At 36.5% G+C, this 21687-nt stretch overlaps 1 protein-coding gene across 1 annotated transcript; it reads left to right on the forward strand.

Annotated features, from left to right (window-relative positions):
- Positions 1–1082: 1082 nt before the first annotated feature.
- Positions 1083–18250, forward strand: LOC148109069 (uncharacterized). The gene is made up of 3 exons (XM_087866355.1): positions 1083–1296; positions 15468–15534; positions 18100–18250. Exons 1-3 carry the CDS (start codon positions 1185–1187, stop codon positions 18248–18250), a joined length of 330 nt encoding a protein of 109 aa, XP_087722481.1. The 5' UTR covers positions 1083–1184.
- The last annotated feature ends 3437 nt before the right edge of the window (positions 18251–21687 follow it).

A 21687-nucleotide genomic window follows, 5' to 3' on the forward strand; every position in this document is an offset into this window, starting at 1 on the left:
TGACAAAAAATTCTCAAAATAATAAATAGCCTGATGCCCCAAATCTAATTCTGTGTGGAACTACAAGATTGTTTTTAATATCTCAGGAACCTATTCAGACACACGGAAAGGTTTACCAGAATGAAAAGGGCATGTCTTGAAATCCTCTCCGTGTAACAATGGGGTTTCTAAAAGTCTTAACGCTTTTGTCTCACTGAAGCTCTGCAGTGATCCCCAAGTAGAGAAGGACTGACGGCAAAAAGACCGTGGTGATGGTTTTTGCCTAACAGAGAACGCTAATTGCATTCACGGCAAACCCACGCAAGTTTTAAGAGAGTTTTGTTCTATTTAAAATAACTCCAACTTAGAATAAAATGGAAGGAGGTCTTTGGATCCCTCATCAAAAGGCTGGAAGCTGAATGAGAAGGATTCAAAGGCAGAACCACGAGTCTAGAGAGTGGAGACAAGAACCACAGAGAATGATTTCTAGAAAGCCACACTGACACCTAATTATTAAAGACCTAAAGGATAAAACGGCCCAGCTGGAGCTCATAATTGCGATACTACAGTGACCGTCGTGTGCTCCTGTTACTCCCTTTCTAAGGGGACCATCGAAGGCAGTTATCTTACGTCTGTTCCCTTGTTCTGTGTCCTGTGTGTTATGGGGAAGATAACGTATTTGTTCATTCCCAGGTCTCCAGATTAGCGGAACCATCCTCGAGGAGTTGTTGCCAAAGAGCCAAACCCAAAGAGGACTCCCCGCACCTGCACCTGCTTTAGTTGATGAAACTCAGGGCTTTGAGCCTGAGACCGATTTTGCAACGGGATAAGGCATTTTAGGGTCTTGAACGAGAGTGAGTGTATTTCACAGGTGGAGGTAAATGTAAATAATTTGTGGCCAGAGGGCATATGGCAGCAGTTTACAAGCGGGACTCCAAAATGTTTTGATGTTCTTCCCATTGAGAAAGAAGTTTTTTCTTTTTTCTCCTTAAATTCAGGTTCTTTGACAGCTTGACCAACAAGTATGTGGCTGAAGTGATTCCATACTAGTTTCTGGAGCTACAGCTTAAAAATTGGTGGATTCTATTTCCTGTATTTTGTGATTGCCCCTGGGATCCAGCCACCGTGCTGTGGGAGGAGTTGACCCACGCAGCCCGTGGAGAGGCCCATTTAAGAGAAAACGAAGCCCTCAGCCGTCAATCAGCATGAACTCGCTGGCGTGGGAGCAAGCTGCTTCGAAAGTCGGTCCTGTAGGCCGCAAATGTACTCTTCGGAGAAACAAAGAGCTAAACTCACTGAGTCCTGCTCAAATTGCAGGTAGGTAGAAGAAATCATCTGTGTAGTTTTATGTCACTAAATTCTGGGGTGGTTTGTTATGCTGCAATGGATAACTGGTACAAATTTACTATTGCAAACCAGAACAAAATGATTCTTCACATCTGTGAACTTGTGTCCCTATGGCTTTCCTACTTTTTTTGTTTCTCTTCTTTATTATGAAATATTTTAGGCAGAAATATAGAGAGATTAATGTAATGTAATGAACATTTTTATGCCACTGATTTAAAGATAAAATGCTATACATTTAAAAGATCTTGGTTCTGTTTATTTATGTTAGTCACCATACAGTACATCATTAGTTTTATATGTAGTGCTCCAGGATTCATTGTTTGCGTATAACCCCCAGTGCTCCATGCAATAGGTGCCCTCCTTAATAACCTTCACCGGGCTAGTCCATCCTCCCACCCCCCTCCCCTCTAAAACCTCAAGCACTTTCCAAAGATTTCTCTGGTACTTTCTGCTGATTGACTTGTTATCCCAATACCAATCTATTGCAATACCCTATTTCAGCCAGTTCCTTATAGTAGCTTAGGAGAGGGCTCTATTATTTGCACGTGGAACAGACCATATTTAAAATTTATACAGAAATTAGTCTTTTGTAAAGGGTGGGTATTAATCATGATTCTCTAGGAAAAAAAGAGAACCAATAGGAGCTCTCTATCTCTTTAAAGTTATAAGGAATTGGCTCATGCTATTACGGAGGCTGGTAAGTCCAAAGTTTTTGCGGGGTTGATATCCTACTTCAAGTCTGAGGATCTGCTGATTGCTATAGAATAAGGAAGAGCTGACCAATGTCCCAGTTCAAAGGCTCTCAGGCAGAACTTTTACTGGAGAGAGGGTCAGCCTTCTGTTCTATTCAGTCTTTCAATTGATTGGATCAGGTCCACCCACATTTTCGAGAGAGATCTGCTTTACTCAGTCTGTCCATTTACATGTAAATCTTATCTAAAAGCACCCCATAGAACCATCCACTATAATGTTTGATGAACTATGTTAGCACTCCATGACCCAGACAAGTCGACACATAAAATTAACCAGCAGAATGAGTATTCAGAAAAAATATTTTGTGAAATCAATCCTCCCCCAGTCATCCCTTAGATTGTCTCATTGTCCAACTACTGTTTTTTTCCAGCTCCACCCTTGAAAAAATTTTATTTTTTCATACCCTTGGAGGAATATCACTGTTTAAATTAACCTCTACGTGTGCCTTACTTTTCAGTCTATTCTTGAAAGCACCACATCATTACAGGCTTGCGTTACTTCCCCCCATTGGAAGTCTTTAATTGGATGTCCCACTGCTTTGTAATTATACATGTAAAGTATAACTTGGTCTTGTAACCAGATTCATACTAAACTTTTCTCTAAATGAAGGTACTATAGGATAATGTCACATTTCCAAATCCCTATACAAATTTTAGAGGAAAACTTATTTCAAATGAATGTATTTTCAACTGTCCAAATGTTTTACAGATCCTTGACTTTATGTGAACATTTTGACATAGCAATCGTCAGTAGTTAAAAACAGCTAGTGATTACCCTTTGCTATTTTCAAAGATTTTGTACTTCTTTTGAAAGTTATACTACATTTTGCTACCAGCATTTGTGGCAACTAATTGTCATTTAAAGGGCAAGAATAAATGTCCCAAAGAATTTCATATACAATCCAGGCAGAATTACAGTTATTACAACTTGCTTCAAAATTTTGAAAGACACCTTCTTGTTTTTCTTGTTGTTTGGGGGTTTTATTTTTTCTTTCCTTTTTTTTTTTTTTCTTTTAAAGAATTGGAAAGTATGCTATCACTTTTGGTAAGACCAAAAATTACAGAATTACAGTGTGGCATAAAGAATTATGCACCCTCCATTATCTTCAATCTCATTTTAGAAATCTGGATTCCTTTCCAGAGCCAGTTAAGTCATCACAGAAACCTTTATTACATATATTCTTTGCTTGTTTTCTACTGGTTTATCAACACTGCATTTTATAACCGAGGTTAACACAGAATTGGGTCTAATATCTGGATCTGTCACTTACTAGCTGTTTGACCCTGCACAAATTACTTAATATTTTTGAACTGGAGTTTTCTTGACTGAAAGGGGGATAATCCTAGTCCTCACCTGATAGAATGACACTAAGAATTAAATAAGGCAGATATCTGAAATGTTTAGCAGAGTGCCTAGGACATATTAAAAATAAGTGTTATTTATAATATTAAATGTAATGTAGTATTATTTATGAAAATGAGAAAATATCTTTATTTTGATACCCCAGGAAATTCTGTGTTTTAAGAAAGTCCTTAAGTCACTCAGAATTTGGGTTTCTGTAGCTATATGGGCTACAATGTGTGTTGACATTTTTTTTTCAAGTTCATTTTAATTTTAATTGAAGTGTAGTTAACATACAGTGTTAAATTCATTTCAGGTGTACAACACTATAATTCAACAATTCCATAGATTACTCAGTGCTCATCAAGATAAGTGTACGCTTACTCCCCTTCACCTATTTCACCCATCCTCCCTCCCACCTCCCCTTTGGTAACCACCTGTTCTCTATAGTTAAGAGTCTGTATTTTGGTTCATCTTTTTTTTTTTTTTTAATTTGCTTTTATGAATTCCACATTTGAGTGAAATTATATGGTATTTTTCTTTCTCTGACTGACTTACTTCACTTAGCATTATACTCTCTAGCTCCGTCCATGTTGTTGCAAATAGCAAGATTTCATTCTTTTTATGGATGAATAATATTCATATATGTATTTTACTTCATACATATATGGATGAATAATATTCAAATACATATATGAATATTATTCATCCATGAATTATATAATCTCCCACATCTTCCTTATCCATTGAATACTTAGGTGGCTTCCATCGTTTGGCTGTTGTAAATAATGATGCAATAAACACAGAGGTGCATGTTTCCCTTTAAATTAGTGCTTTTGTATTCTTGAGGTAATCACCCAGTAGGATGATTACTGGATCATAGAGTAGTTCTATTTTTAATTTTCTGAGGAAATTCCATATTGTCTTCCACAGTGGCTATATTAGTTTGCATTCCCACTACAGTACACAAGGGTTGCTTTTCTCCACATCTTTGCCAACACTTGTTTTTTGTGTTTTTAATTTTACCCACCCTGACAGTTGTGAGGTGATATCTCATTGTGATTTTGATTTGTATTTCCGTGATGATGAGTGATACCGAACATCTTTTCATGTGTCTGTTAGCCATGTGCATGTCGTGTTTGGAGAAATGTCCGTTTGTGTCTTCTGCCCATTTTTTAATTGGATTATTTGTTTCTTTGATGTTGAATTGTATCAGTTCTTTACATATTTTGGATACTATGTGCATCGATATTTATAAGTGAACATGAAAATAAATTCACACATCCTTAAGTTTTATTTACTGCCACCCTGTAAGATGTGATCGCATTTGTTTTTCTTCTTAAAATTTCATGCACAGTTTCTGGTATCTCTGATTTGGTATTTTTGAAACTTCTTCTCCCTTTTTGTTCCTGTTCTTGTTCTTTTTCATTCCTAAGCAGCCATCTCTGTTAGGTGGATGATGACTCATATACACCAGGCACAAATTCCTCTGCATCAGTAAGTAGCACTCCACAAATTCAGGAAGGTATAGGGTCAAGTGTATGTAATAACATTTAAAAACTTTTTGTGCAACAGATAGGTATTAACATCTTCCTTTATATTGGGCAACTGAAATAGTGTAGGAGATATGTATTTTCTCCTTGTATGATGCTGCGATTCAATTACTCCTGTCAGACACGGGGTTAAAAAAAATTCAGATGACCACCATTACTACTGGCATGCACACCCACATACCCAACAGTCTTCTAAAAACCACATCAAACTACATATTGTCTGATTTGATTTGTCAGAAACTTGGGGAGCCTGAACTCATCAACAACAAAGTTTTCTTCCTTGGAAATATTTTATATGGATTTGAATTAGGAGTTAGTACATACTATCTTCATCTAATGATTTGATTTGTGGTTATTATTTTTGCATTCTTAAATATTATAAAACATGGTAACTTATTTTAAAAATGTTTTGGAGATTATTAAAATCTGTTTTCCTTTTGGCACCATAGGGCATGAAATAACTTGCTGAAACATGTTGATATCACACATAACTCATGAATCTCCCATGAATCAAACTGATGAAATGTGAAGATTTTTATTAAACATTCATGAAAGAAAAATTATCATATTCTTGCTAATATAGTTCTTCTTTATCAGTATGGTCACCCAGCTATTTCAAGGACAGATCTCAACTCGGGTCCGTGTTTCTCAAATGAAGAGTAACATAGTATGTCAGTCTAGCCCAGGCTCAGAAGGCTCTGGTCTTTTCATCAGGAGCATCATCTCTTTGCTGCACTTAGTCCGAAGTCATGTTCTTATGAAAATGGGGGTGGGAAGCAGACTCCCTCAAGTGCAGCTCTGGGATCTTTCTACATTGATACCTAATGCATGCTGGAACTATAGCAGATAACACAGAGATGTTGAGAAAGGTCCTACTTTTAATCTCTGTGACCACTCTTTTTTGAGCTATTGAGAGGGAAAACAGTAATAAGGTGCTTTGGATCTTTTTCTAGAATTCAAGATAGTTTTGCTTGTCTGCTCTACTGGGTAAAATTGTGGGTGGATTAAAATAGCTTGTGCCACCATGCTAAAGTAAGTGGAATAAAGTGAGCTCTGAAGCAGCAATAAATATCAGGTTGGTAGCTATGACTAGAGCTCCACAAACAAGGCAGCATCATTATATCTAAATTAAAAATGGAATTGTGGTCAAGAGCTAATAAGCTCTATTCGAAGGTCACTGTGAGATTACTATACAGAAGAAATATTATTTTGCCTTTATGTCTTATAATTCCTTCCTCCTGATTTTGTCGCATCATCCATTTCTTGAGATATTTTAAAGAAACCTAGAGTCCTCATAAAACTTCTAATAGTCCTGAAAAAAGTTTGAGAGTGAACGATGATAGGCCTTTGACTCATGAATATGCACTAAGATAAATAAGACAAAAATTGAAAGTTGATTAGAAAATAAGTTTTTGATACGGCAACCACCTCACTAGCCCTGTTCCCATATTGCTATAAAAGTCCTACCAATTATAAAGTTCTCTACCACTACTAATGTAGTTTGTAAAATGCGTTTCTGAAGATTATATATTCAGCAAAAAATACAGTGGCAGGGGCGCCTGGGTGGTGCAGTCGTTAAGCATTTGCCTTCAGCTCAGGGCGTGATCCTAGCATTCTGGAATCGAGCCCCACATCAGGCTCTTCCACTAGGAGCCTGCTTCTTCCTCTCCCACTCCCTCTGCTTGTGTTTCCTCTCTCACTGGCTGTCTCTGTCAAATAAATAAATAAATCTTAAAAAAAAAAACACAGTGGCAACCTGTCGGGTCTTAACTATTAGCTATATTGTAATTTGAATATTAGCTATATTGTAATTTGAACTATTAGCTATATTGTTATATTAACATATAACAGTATTACAGGATGGTTGTAGAAATACTTAAGGGGATTTTTGTCAGCTATAATGAGATAGCGTTGGTATTTAAAGTAACCAGATTTCAGGGCACCTGGGTGGATCAGTCGGTTGGGCCTCTTACTCTTGATTTTGTCTCAGGTCATGATCTCAGGGTCCTGGGATCGACCTGCATCAGGTTCCACGTGCAGCAAGAAGTCTGCTTGAGGATTTTCTCTCCATCTTCTTCTCCCCATCCCTCCTCTCCCCTCAATGCCCCCCACTCTTGTTGTCCCTCTCTCTCCAATAAATAATTTTAAAATATTTTTAAAAAATATTTAAAAATAATCAGGCCTCTTAAATGGTATACAAGATGACATTGTATAGGAAGAATTCTGAATCAAAACAGGCCAATTCTTTTATTCATTCAACAAAAATAATGCAACTTAATGTTTAGAAGATACTTACTATAGGCCAGGCATTATGCTTAGTTCTTCATGAAGATTATATCAGTAAATCCCAACTATGATTAATTCTATCATCATTCCCATTTTGCAGATGTGGAAGTTACAGCTTGGAAAGATTAGATTATATAAAGTCACAAAAATTATTGTGGAAAAAAAAACAGAATTGTACTTATCTTACTATCAAATACAAGTTCTTACCACTATTCTTTACTACCATAAATAATGTTTTGAACACAAAAATCATGTCAGGCATTATATTACGCATAACGGATATACAAATAAACATAGAAGCTGGTTACATTCAAGCCAATAAAACCAGTTCATATGATGAGAGCAATACTGAAAGTCTATGCAACATTTATTGTAGCCTAGGGCAGGGAGTAGTTAACCCTATTTGAAGGTGATATATCAAGGAGGAAGTCTTTGAAGAATGATTTGAAAAATGAATATGTAGACAGCAACACGATAGAGGGTGGCAAGGTAGCTTTGTATGTGAAAATACATGGAGTGTGGAAAAAATGCTGTAGATATTCAAAGAATTACAATTTTGCCAACAGGTTGCTTTATTTGGAATGTGGAAATCAAGCAAATCAATCAGGCTGGAAAGCAATAGAATTGAAGAATCTAGGACCAATCTTGCCTATCATGCTAAGGAATTTGCATTGTACTCAGTGGATGGTGGCAAGCAATTGATAAGTTATAAACAGCAATATTATCAGGCTTGGATTTTAGAAAGTGATCTCAGGTGATAATTCGGAGAAAATACTAAAGGAATACATAGTGTGGGACCTCTACTAAGCATCTGTTGCAGTAGTTATTTTCAATTGAGGGGGAAAAAGGAAACTGAGTTCAACCAGTTTTCTGATACTGGTGATGGGTTTGATATTAATATTTTTTTAAAGATAAACATTTTATGATTTTTCAACTCTAAAGCAACCCCTTGGCTTACAAACCGCACTAATAATCAGTGAACTTCTAAAACTGGGCAGCCTCTAAGAGGCCTCCAGTGCCCACCTCTATATGCCAAAAAGGATAATAGATAAGGAAGAATCAACTAGAATGAAAAGCTAAGGATGTGGAGGCTGACTGAAGGGGAGTTTCTCCAAAACTGTAGAAACAAGGGCCTAACCAAGGATTTATTTTCCCACCATGGTGGGAAATGTTAGCCTGCCTAGCTAGATTTCACCAGTTTCATTGACTCAGGACCACTGGATGAAACTTGGAGTTCTTTTTCTTCAACTAAATGTATTACTTCAAGTATGTTGTTCTTACTTTACTATTGTAATAGTATTAGGATACCGTCATACAATGAGTGCAGGGCTACAAATTACTTGTTTGTTAGTTTGTACATCATTGGACCAAGAGGAGCCATATTTAGAAAAAAAAAATAGGGATGTACAATAGCCAGAGATCCTTCATTTTGATCATAATAAAAATAAGAATTAAAGAATCTATAGTTTTCAATTTGTATACATATAGAAAGGAATACATGGATATGGGAGTGACCAGAGGGGAAGATGGTGACAAAGATAGTCACCTGACCACCAGGATCCAGTCTACTCTTTTTCTTTAAATGATATAGTCACATGGGGGCACTTGGATGGCCTAGTCAGTAAAGTGTCCACCTCTTGGTTTCAATTCGGGTCGTGATCTCAGGGTCCTGAGATTGAGCCCTGCATCAGGCCCTACACTCAGTACGGAGTCTGCTTGAAATTCTCTCTCCTTCTCCCTCTACACTTCATGCTTGTGTGCTCTCTCTAAAATAAATAAATGAATCTTTAACAAAATAATATAACCACTTACTGAACTAGAGACTACATTACTTTCTCTGTAGGAGCCTTGGACCAAGCTGTCATAGTATGATGTGCACACATTCTGTAGGATTTCCATAAAAGACTTCTTTCCATTTTTCCTTTCTTTTCCTGTATTTCCCACAAAGTAGAATTCAAATGAGTTGCTGTTGAACTAGTTTTGACCAAGTTAATGAAGAATGAGGGTACCCACTAGGCAGTGGTGTGCAAGACCTGATTTGTCCTGGCTTGCAAGAACTGATTGTTAGATTTTAAAGAATTTTATAAGCTCACTGTTAAATACAAGTATTATTTAAAAATCTTATAAACTTAAAATTACATAAATTATATTTTTAAGTGTAATAAATACTCAAAATCCATCGCTTGTAATTTTGAATATTACCCATGCTCTAACGTTTGTTTTCGTATGGTGGAATTACTGTATAATGGTATTCTACTGTTTTTCTCTTCCAAATGCTGCCTCCAGTAATGTTACATTGGTAGCTTAAAATTGAGCAGGTTGGAAATATATCTATCCTAGAAATCAGCAAATACTATAAATTAAGGTGTGACTTAGTGTTTTGTAGATTGTCTAGGGTTAAGATAGTAATGGATAAAATGTTAATGCAGGTTAACTAAACTTTCAAGTGTATTGCATCTTTAGTCTTTACATTGTGACTAGTACACACATTTGAAAAAAAAAAAAAAAACCCTGAGAAAAATGCCTTCCAGTGGCCAAATATGATCTGATTCAGCAAATAAGCCACATAATCCAACAAGACTAGTATCCTTATGAACAGAGGGAGAGACACTGGGATTTGTGGGCACAGAGTAAGCCATGTGAGGACGCAGCACTAGGTGCCCATCTGTAAGCCAAAAAGGGCCTTCAGGAGAAACTAAAACACAAATGTGAGCAATCTCATCTATAATGTACATGTTTTCCAAAAACAGACAATTGCCTATGAAATATAACCCTTATTATATAGAAACCAGTGTTAGTTTGATGCCAGAGTGAAGGCAAAATGAAGATGGCCATCCTGTTTCATATTTAGGAGATAGATGTACGTAAGAAATGTTTATATCTAAATGTTGTGTGCTATATAACCATTTCGCTTGTCAAGTGTATTATTACATGTGTGCAGTCCCCAAAGAAAAATCTTCACAAGAGTCATTGCCACTTACAGAGATCTGCCTATGCAGAAAGAGATTCAGATAAATGTCCCTCGCCCTGCTTTCTACCTCTCTAGCTGTGCTTGAGACTTCAGTTGAATAGCAGTGAGTATATGTAGCTGGTTTGGGTTATCTTGGTTATCTTGAATAATCACAGATACAAAAAGACTTCACACATCCTACTTATGTTACTATCTCACTAACTGGTATTTCTAGTACAGCAGAAAGCATATCCTGTTTATAGAGGTTTCTCCAAAATTGTCTATTCCCTATTTTCTTCAATGCCCATGTTCTCATCTGTGATTCCTCTTCAGACCCATCAGACTCAGAGTAAATATGTCAATACATTTCCCTTAAAAATAAAATTGTTATATTACCCCTATTTGAACTAATTAAAATAATTTCTGACCCTTTAATCTAGAAAAGCATACTGTAAACACAAAATTGAGAGTTATTGAGTTAAAGGAAGGACAAATTATAGCAACTGTAAGTTACATTAAATTCATTTTTGCAGCATGTGTGATGTTTAAATTTAGATAGATCCAACTGGGTTTTTTAAGAACAATTTCAAAATATCCCTAAAACTATTTTCAGGAGATTTTTAGATTGCAGAAAAACAAAAATAAGAGAATTTTAGTTGAAGTGATTGGCTTCTAACAGTTGGGCAGAGTAAGAGTTAGATCCCATCAAAAGCAGGGTAGATGCATTATAAAGAAAGAGAATCAAATATGAAGGTATTCAGTTATTTAACAATCATCTAGATAGTTTTGCATTAGTAAGCCTAGAAAATCTTTGTGACTAAAGAAATGTGCATATAGTAAAGATAACAGATATTTAAAATATTTTTACCGAGTGTGTCTTTAAAGAGTATATGATTCGGTCAACAGAAAGCTAAATCCCTATCTCTGATGTCTTCTCATTTTGCACCACTGACTATCAGATACATAAATAACTATCATACATAAATATAGACTAGTTCAAATTACTTTTCAGATGTGCACCATTCCATCCGGTCTCTATCCTACTAAACTTCAAATCCTGTTCTCCAGTAGATAGCAGTATTTTAAGGCAAATCACTTAATAGTCTATACTGGTTGCTCAAAATTACATTTTTCCTAAATCCTATAAATAGCTTAATTTTAAGTTTGTCCCCTGACACTTAAATTATTTCATCTAGAATCTACTGCATATGCTTTATTGAACATAAAATACTCAAATTTCATTTTCCAAAAGCTTGAGTATCATCCTATTATGGACATTCAGAGAATGTAAAATCAGGAAACTTGCCTACTCTTCTCTGGTCATTAGGAAACAAACATCACTCAAGGGAACAGGTGTCCTCTCCATTCTCACTGCCAGCTTACTGCCCACTGCCAAATCTGTAGTTCTATCTGGATTTGTTAACTGTGCACCAGGGATTGATGGCCCCTCTCACATTTGGCTGGAGCCCTTTCTTATAATGCTCTCAGAAATGAATGCAAAAAGGACAAAGATGAGAGGCACCTACCACAACAGCCTCAGGGAAAATGTCCCAAATGTCTGAATAACCATAATGGAAAAAGGGAGGCAATGATACTGCCCTCTTCTGATTCAAGGAGCAAGGCAAATTATTTCAGATGAATTCATGAAGGGAGCCATCCTCTGGCTTTATAGTGCTATGACATTGGGTAAGAAAATAAGATTAAATACGTACATTATCAAAGGAATCAGAAAAGAAAAAAATATTCTGAAATAGTTTAATCCTGTGTGTGTGTGTGTGTGTGTGTGTGTGTGTGTGTGTGTAAAATGTTAAAATATGCTCTGAGCATCTATATAGGAATAGTCTAGTGTAACTTTTTAAACTTTTATCAAACTAAAAATATTTTAACAGAATGATTTATTGAAACTGAATCTGGTCCATAAGGATAAATAATATTTAGGTAGGAAAAGAGAATCTTACAGAGTCACAGGATCAAATGTATGCAGATAGGAATCTGTATGAAAATTGGCAGGGGTGGGGTAGGGGGATGATGTGGTAGTTTTAAAACCAATCCGACCAGATTAATCAAGTCTTGGAAGAGAAATATATAACACTAAATTTCGATAGTAATTTTAACTGCTAGAGTACATTCAAAATGGAAAACATTCAGAAACAAAGGACCATGTAAATCAGGGAGCAAAATGATAGTGATATTTAGGAAAAGTAGGCAAACCATGAGATACTCTGGGAAACACACTGAGGGTTACAGAAGGGAGAAGGGTGGGGAGATGGGGTAACCGGGTGATGGGTATTAAGGAGGGCCCATGTTGGCATGAGCACTGGGTGTTATACACAACTAATGAATCGTTGAACACTGCATCAAAAACTAATGATGTACTATTTGTTGACTGAATATAATAAAAAAGAAATACACAGACACAAACAAAAGTTGAAAGGAATAAAGACCAGTGAAGAAGTTGATACAATAATAATATAAATAATTTACAGTGGCTGCTGGGTGGCTCAGCGGTTGGGCATCTGCCTTTGGCTCAGGTCATGGTCTTAGGGTCCTAGGATGGAGCCCAAGCCCCACAACGGGCTCCCTGCTCAGCAGGGTGCCTGCTTCTCCATCTCCCTCTGCTGCTCCCCCCGCTTGTGCTCTCTCTCGCTCACTTTCAAATAAATAAAATCTTAGAAAAGTAAAGAATTAATTTACCTTATTTCACTGAATCTTAGATGCCAATCAATTGAAAGATGCACAACTGTTTTATTCTAGAATCAGGAGGAAAAACTCTGGCACATAATCTATGACCTATTGATTATAAAACACAATCTGATTCCCAGGATGTTAAAATGTGAAAAAAAAAATGTGTCCTTTAATAGGTGAATACAATGATATCTACTATTTAGTGAGTGCTTTTACTTGTTATAAATTATGCTAAACATCTTGTATTTATTCACTTGGAAAAATTATTACTATCGGGTAAAACTATCATCCTATTCTACTAATTGAGAAAACCAATGCCCACAGAAGTTATGCAACCTCCCCTTGGCTACACAGCTAGACAGAGAGGGAATCAGGATTTATACTCCAATAATACCCAACTTTTTTTTCAAAGGTAGGAAATAATGAGTGACTAATAATTGTTAGATGGCAAAAGAATTGTGAATATTAATAAAATTTATCATGGATATGAGAACTGTATGAATGATTGAATCTAATGGGTAAAGTAAAAGGAGAAATTCATGCTCTTTCCAAGTTTTCAAATACAGGGAGCCCAAACTAAAGAGGTTATACTGGCGACAATAGGCATATTCAGAAGGGTGACTGATTTCAGGGAAAATAATATTTGTTTAGGAAACGTGGAGTTTCCAATAATGTCAGGGTAACAGATTTGTATTGCCCTTTAGCAATTGCATATATGGGACTGAGCAAAAGTGAAGAATCAGGGAGCCATATGTAAAGTGGTGCTTGAAGCTTTGAGAGGACATGTGAGTATTTAAGGAGAACAGGAGACATAGAAACAAATTAGACTATAAATCACAATTATGAATCAAGAAAAGTGCCAGTGATGGAGAAAAACTAGTAGAAAAGAGCAGAAGGACAAAAATAATAGAGAGGCTTAAAGATTGAGAATCTAAAGAATTTGAGAGATTTAATAAAACACAAATTGAGAAAAGGTTATTGAATTTGGGGAGGCAGGTGGTGATATTAAGAGAATAATTTCAGTAGTGGGGTGGTTTCAGAAGCCAGATATGCAGGGGATTAAAAAGCAAATGAGTAGAAGCTGTGGCACAGGTGTAGCTCACACATTTCAGGAATTGGCAATAAAAGGAAGAAGAAAAATAGAACGTTGACATGGGGCTCTGTGAAAAGGAGAAATTTAAAATGTCAGCAAAGGAGGCACGGGTAAAAAAGAATCAAACACAGAACGTAATTTGAAAATATGCTATAGAAATAAATGAGAGGTTTGCTAGGGAGACCGTTCTTCCACCCATTGCATAGTATTTTACTGAGTAACTACTGTGAGCAGCACTGCAAAGACTAGGGTTCCAGGGACAACTAAAGCATAATTCTGTAGGAGCCGAGGTATGCATGACAACTGTTTTGAGTTTTAAAAAGCAATTGAAACCTGGCAGATTCAGAAAAAGTTCTATAGCTCCCCTTCAACTGCCTAAAAAGAATTTAGAGGACCTGCTCCAGGAAGTGAACTATCCCCATAGATAACTACAGTATGATACGAACTAGGTGTGGGAGACAGGGAGGAACACAGCAAGACCTGTTTGGTCAAAGTCCCCTACGTCTGTTTGAGTGGCCCAGTGAATTTTTGTTTACCAAATATTCTTTTTCATCTTCTTGAGGATTGTATTCCTTCCCTTTGAAGTTCCAGACCCTACCCCTTTCTCCTTAGTTCAGAATGGCATGTACGCCTCATTTTGCCTGTCTTTGGAATTTTCATCTCTGTGTGGGTTCCCTATACATAGGAAATGAAATTTGATTTTCTCCTCTTAATAGGTCTCATTTAATTTGATTCTTAGTCCAACTAGAAAGACCTTGAGGGTGATAGGAAGTCTTGCTCTCCAACAGTTCAGGCCCTCGAGTTGTTTAAAATCGAAGGAAAACTGAGATGTTAAAGGGCAACTAAACTATAGCAAGTAATATGTAGCAGGCAAAGGAACACAAAGGAAAAGACCGTGAAGTTGCCAAGAAGGGACGTCCAAAGTGAGTCTTAAAACCCAAGTGAATGGAAGGCAGAAGGGGCAACGAGAAAAAGGCAAAACTTAGGGAAGAGCTTAGCTGTTTTAGAACACTGAAAGTAGTCGACTGTGGCATGGTCTTGAATAAGAGGGGAATAATGAGAGATGCAGTTGAAGACGTTGGTAGGCGTCATGCCAGGGTGGTTCATGTTTAGCTGATATCTAGCTATGCACCATTTAATACTTAGGTTGCATATACACAGAAAATATTGTATAAAATTTAAATTGCCTAGGAATATACTCTTCATATGACTTAACAGAAAACCTCAATCAATTTTCCATAAAAGCCCCTTTTTTAATATTTTTATAAAATGGTATATTGTATATTAACTTTCTGTGGCTACTGTAACAAATTATCACAAATTTAGTGGCTTAAGACAACACAAATGGATTATTTTACAGTTCTGAAGGTCAAAGTATGAAATTGGGTCTTGCTAGGCTAAAATCAGGGTGTTGACAGGGCTGTCTTCTGAGAGACTCTAGAAAAAAATTAAAAAAAAATTTTTTTTTTGCCTTTTCCAGCTACTGGAGCCCACCAACATTCTTTTATTCATGACCCACTCCTGAATCCACAAAGCCAGCAATACTGGTAAGTCCTTATACTACCATCTCCCTGGTTCTCTCTCTTCTGCCTCCTTCTGCTAATTATAAGAATGCTTGTGATTTTCTCTAGCCCACCCAGATAATCCAAGATAATCTCCCCATCTCCTAGTCAGCTGAACCTGCAACCTTACTTTTTGCATTTAACCTGACCTATCCATAGTTTCTGGGGATTAAAACATGGACATCTTTGGGAGGTTGTTATTCTGCCTACTATAGAGGCTGAGAAAAAAAAAAGTCTTAAAAATAATAAGACTATGTGGTGGGAAAGACCAATAAATGAACTGACAAACATTCAGTAAATATTTGTTATGTGCAAACAATTTTATTAAGTATTCTAAAATATCAGAATGTAATACGCCTTGAAGAGCTAAAGGAAACAAAAGATACAAATATAAAAGAAACTAACACAGCAAAGAAAAATAGTGTAGTAAAATTTGAGTAAGTATGGGAAACAATTAATTTAACTTTTATTACTTCGAAAATTAGGATAAATTCTACCCAAAAATGACATTCTAAAGAAAATGTGTTGGTGTTGTTGAGGGAATAATAGATATGGAATAAAAACAACAACAAAAATTCCGGGTTGAGGGAGGTGTTTATATATATATATGGTCAAGTAACCCATTACTCTGGAAGAAAAGCGTCATTCTGGGGGCATTTGTTATGTACAGTCGTATTAATCATAGTATTTTAGAATATCCATATTTGAATGCAGAAGACCTAAATTCAAATTGGGATATTATGAATTGCCCTGTTGCCTTGGAAAAGTCAGTCTCTCCCAGGAAAATAATGCATGTTACCTGTCCCTTAAGATTGATGTCATGATCACAATATGAATCTGCTTTGTAAACTTTATAGTATTATGTATGTTGGTTTGTGCTGTTAAAATTACAATAATTATGGTGAGACTTAATTGCTAGATTGAAGAATTAAGGCTGTGATTTATGGAGAACAAAAGCATACTTTTGATTCCCAAACTGGGAGTAATATGAGGTATTATAAACATGTATTATAGAACTAAAAAGAATAAATCAAGGACTACAATGTGAAGGCCACAACAGAAGTAGAAGAAAAAGATCAGAATCCAGATTTGGGTTAGGAATCGAGAGCTCACAGATTTGCAGCTAATGCATTACGGTGAAAGGGATTCATAGGAATTGGTGACTGATTTGGAAGGGAATGGAAAGAAGAGCAAAACCATAACACTCAGGTGGTATTTAAAAACAAACTTTTTGGCTGTTGTTTGGTTTGGTATAGATGAAAAAATATTAATGATATTCCACTGCAAACCAGGCCAGAATAAGATTATAATTGGAAATACAGATTTGAGCTTCCTCACACTTATAAGATCATGTTGTTTGGAGAACAACAGAGAAAGAGGATGGGTAGGTCGATGAAATAGCTAATAACTTTCTTCTGTCAATGTCACTCAAACTGTAGATACTGCCTGGAGTACAGGGCTCTATCCAGTCTTAGCTGTGTTAGAATCTAATATTCGTGTTTGTCATTGAAATGGCTGTATATATACATAGAGATAGTACATACCATCTTTGATATTACGTTTCAGCGATTCACTGTTTATGTGTCTGTGTTCTTTGTAGCAATTATTATAGACACCAATTATGTGTTTCCTTATCAGTCTAGATTTTGATTACAAATTCCTTAAGGGCAAGGATGTGTCTTTTTGTCTGGTATGACCATCGCTTTGTATGGTGCCTGTCACACAGCAGAAACTCAGCAAATGTATGATTAATTACAATGTATTTCCAAAATCATCTTATATATTAATTTGTAACTAACTATCTCCTCCATACATTGACAGAAGTTATCGCTAATCCATTTGGGCATCACCAGTTTTTCATTGCGCAACGCTTTGCAAATCCTTGGCTCTCAATAACTGTTTTCTCAACTGAATTGAGGCCACATAACCTTAGAAAAAAGAAACCACAGAATATATAGGCACACTCTCAATAATCACACAAATTACAAAATAGGCTTAAAATTCCTTAACAGTGACCTCTTTCAGAAGTCAAGTCTCAAAGAATCATACACCACCATACAGCATCATTAAAGTGATGTAATTAAGTCTAGACCTCCTTTCCATCTGGTGATTGTCCTAACATCTTGGTGGTTATGGTTGGTGGTGTTAACTCTAAAAAAGGATGGAAAGGGAGAGAGAAAGGAGAGGAAGGGTGAGAGGAAGGAAAGAAAATTCTTTTAGAACTATTTTCATTCCCCACTTTCTACCCAAGCTGAAAAGCTTTTACTATTCCCAGAGCATAACAAAATTTCTTTTTTTTAAATTGTATTTTTACAATGGTCTGTCATAAATTGTTATGGCCACTGAATTCACAATATATATTTTGTACCTCCTGGGGCTTTAAGTCATATTGCAATATGGCCTGAAAATTAGGCAGATATTATGTTGGATAAACTGATAGACAATTCCTTCTTTGCTTCTAAAAAGATAGCCAGAGACTATCAGTAGGAGAATTTTGCAAGAGATTCTTTCAGTTTCTATATGATAAAACATTTTCTTTCTACTTACCAGTAAGAAGCACCTAATGAAAAAGACAGAATGCCTGCCAGAGTCAACGAGACTCTTCCCCAAAGGAAATAAAAGAGAAGCAACTGATTGCTTGAATAAATTTTTAGAAAGACTAGTCTTTTCATTTCATTTCATTTCATTTCATGGGAAATAAATGGAGAATAGATTTTCTAAGATACAATACTGAATAATGAACTCCAGTGGCCATGCCAAACCCCCAGCAAATTGCATAGCTGGCAGGGAGGTGCAAAATAAGGCGCAATGACAGTGGGGAGAAAATCACCACCTTCAGCACCAGCGGTTACTGAAATAGGACCTTGGCTGAAATCAGAGTAGGTAACAGGTCTGTCACTGGTTCACAAATCCCGTTATGAAATAAACTGCCTAAATGTTACTTCACCCAGGCCGGTTTTACAAACAACATCATGATTTGTTCTCAAGTCACAAAGTTTCAGTATCTTACCCGTCTAGCTCCCAGGTATGCCAGGACTCGGAAAGATTAAAAACACCTGTTGCCAGTTCAGTGCCTGACTTAACTATAAGCTGCTCCTCTCTGGCCTGCCTGCCTTTTGGTGATTATGAAGTTTCAGTCCTGTTGAAGAATGCCTTGAAGAAAAGGATACTTCTCTACAGTTTGTAACTTCCTTGGCTCCTTTCCATTTTCTAAAATAATAGCAAAGGACATAGAGAATATAGGAGAAAGTATCTTATTGAATGTCCATTGACATTAGTAGATCTCTAAGATCAATTTTCTCCTGGCCACTTGTGATCTAGGATGGTTTAAAAGGAATTATTTTTTTTCTAAGTTGTTTCTAATTCTCTTAGTATCTTCAGAAAACAGTTGTCTAGGCATTAAATACTGGCAATTGGTCAACAATAGAAAGAATTTTTGAGGTTGCTGTTCATTTGTCTATAATGTCTTTTGCTTTTAGAACTGATGTAGTTTACAAAGTAGAACCACATAAATTGACATTGTATTGTCAGTGGATTAACCTTCACAGTTCCCACGTTTCTACCATTCCATTTTTGTATCTAAACACCTGGTATCTTATTGAGATTCTTACAAGGTTCAAGATGAAATTGTTTGACATACAAAAGGGCAACCAAATATAAATCCACTAAGCCTATAAGTATACTGTATCTTGAAAATATATTGCAAATGTAGCTTGTAAAATTATCTACTTAACCTTTTTTTTTTTTTTCCCTAAAAGGTTTACTGCTCTGATATCCTTTACATAGCATTTCCATTAGGCAACTTCCTTGGGAATAAGGATCACAGAGTAATATAGCAGAAGTAGTATATACCCCTTGGTACCACAAAAACTTACTCCACTGCCCAATTTTTAGGACCCCTAATTAAAGTGTGCACAGCACTTTAAAGCCTCTAGACTATTGCTACTCAGAGAGTGGTCTATGCACCAGCAGCAGAAGCTCCAACAGCACACTTACAAGTGCAGAATCTTTGGCCTCACCCCAAACTATTGAATCACTTCCATTTTAACAAGATTACCCAGATAAATTTTATTTAATAGATTAAGGTTTGAGAAGCACTGCTTTAGGCATTTTATATTGCATCATGTTCCACCAGAGTAAGGCAGCTACACTTCTGTTCTCATCCCTTTAAAAGATGATTTTGGAAAGATGAAATAAGGGTCTGTAAGTAGGGAGGCTCACTGATGGCCTCTCATAACATTTGGAATCCAGAGCTTCCTTTAGCCCAGATCCCCACCCTGTGGCAACTGTTTGCCAATATCCTCAATTCACCAGCCTCTAACAGTAGCAACTTTTCCAAAGGCACCACTATCATTCCTTTTTTTTTTTTCTCTTTTTCTTTTCTTTTCTTTTCTTTTTTTTTTTTTTTCCTTTGCCCTCTTTAGATCTTCTTTTGGGAACTATTCCAGCAAAACCTTCTTTTTGGTAGTAACCATTCAGTACCACAACTCTGGCACAACCTGTGTAACATCAACTAGTGACAGTTTTTTCTGTCTTCTTTGTGTGTCCCCCATTCTGGCTGGTGGGAACAAGCACTATTCTAGGCCCTAAGTGAGCTCCAGAAATTGATATCTCTAAGCCTTTCAGAGGGTTCTTGTAGCCATTAGGCAGTGTGTTCACAGACTTGAGCTTCTCAATATTCAGTTGAATACATCATGAGGGACCCGCTCTGGATCTCAGAGTTCTTTCTGTGCAGCTTTCTTTCTTTTGTACTCTGCCTTGTGAACTCTCAGGGCCTTGGTCTTCCTGGACTCTCAGTTCTGTCCCCTGACCCCAGAGACACTGCCAGTCTTCCTTTGGCTTTCCCTTGCTGTCCCATTGCTAGAAACACTCTTGGGGCAGTAAATTGGGGTCTACCCTCTCCACTCCCTTCTCCACCCGCATCGGCTACTTCTCTTTCAAGGATCGTGGTTTTTTTGCTGATTGCTATCCAATCTCTTGAAAATAACTGCTAATTAGTTTGGTTTTCCTGTTTAAAGCAGGAGTAAAACCAGTCCATGTTATTTCATCTTGGCCTAAAATAAAACTCCCAATTTTTTCTTGATTTGAAGGTATAAGCAATATTAAAATTATATTTTTGTAGATAAATCATTTACATCAAATCTGTAGAATGTAGGTTTTATTTTAAGTGAAACTGAGAGCAATTGTAGAATTTTGAGCATAAGAATGACATGAAAAAAAAAAGAATGACATGAAAACATACATATTTTAAAAGGAGGAGATTAAGGAATTGGTCCATTTCTCTGCCACCTGTGCATAGAATGTGCTCAGTACGTGTTTTTTTTTTTTTATGACAATGATAATGTAATCCAGTTAATTACTTGCCATAACACTGGGCTACAGACTCCCACCTAGTAATACAGACTTGTTAACCATCTATTTGAGTTACTATTTATTTGACAAATTATAATATGCCAGACTCTATGCTAGATACTTGATTCTTGGCTATTCCAACTAATTCTTACAAAAATTAGGTAAGTATAGTACCCTCAGTTCGAAAATGAAAAAATAAGACTTAGAAAGTTTGAGCATTTTCCCTATTTCATGCACTTAGTAAAATTCAAAATCAAGTCCGTCTCGCTCCAGAATCCGTGATCTGAGATATTATGCATACTGCCTACATTCAAGGTATTACATAGCAAGAAACTTCAAAAAGTGGAAATCTTTACCTTGTTCTAACTGAAATCTGGCTCTCCCCCTGAAATCAGTTATCTTCCCAAAAACTACTAGTAGACCTGGAGGTGGTAGAGATCTTCTTGCTCTTCATTGCTACTTCCAAAATGTTGTCCTTCCTTTTTCCATAACAACCTCAGGCTTGAAGTTCACTTACTCTTACGGGCCATATCACCTGCCACCTCTCTATTTTGCTATCTCAATAAACCTTAGATCACTCCTCCTCATTCCTAGAAGATTTTAGCAATTGGCTGTAATGAGATTCAAGAAATATTACCCCAAAATATGACACCTTAGCATATTTACTATTTTCAGCAGAAGGAATTTGAGAAATGGTAGATACAGGAAATACTCTCTGGCCTTCTTTTTTGAAGTAGGTCCTTAAGCCCTCACATGAGAGGTACCCTGCCTATTCCGGGAGGAAAG

Source organism: Ursus americanus, chromosome 13, assembly GCF_024610735.1.
Source record: "Ursus americanus isolate L20-20 chromosome 13, mUrsAme1.1.p, whole genome shotgun sequence".
In the NCBI taxonomy this organism is placed as follows: Eukaryota; Metazoa; Chordata; class Mammalia; order Carnivora; family Ursidae; genus Ursus; species Ursus americanus.

Coding starts and splice junctions, on each gene's coding strand:
- LOC148109069 (XM_087866355.1), top strand. CDS start 1,185: ATGAACTCGCTGGCGTGGGAGCAAGCTGCTTCGAAAGTCGGTCCTGTA. Junction 1,297..15,467: donor GAGTCCTGCTCAAATTGCAG/GTAGGTAGAAGA, acceptor TGCCTTTTCCAG/CTACTGGAGCCCACCAACAT. Junction 15,535..18,099: donor CCACAAAGCCAGCAATACTG/GTAAGTCCTTAT, acceptor TCTACTTACCAG/TAAGAAGCACCTAATGAAAA.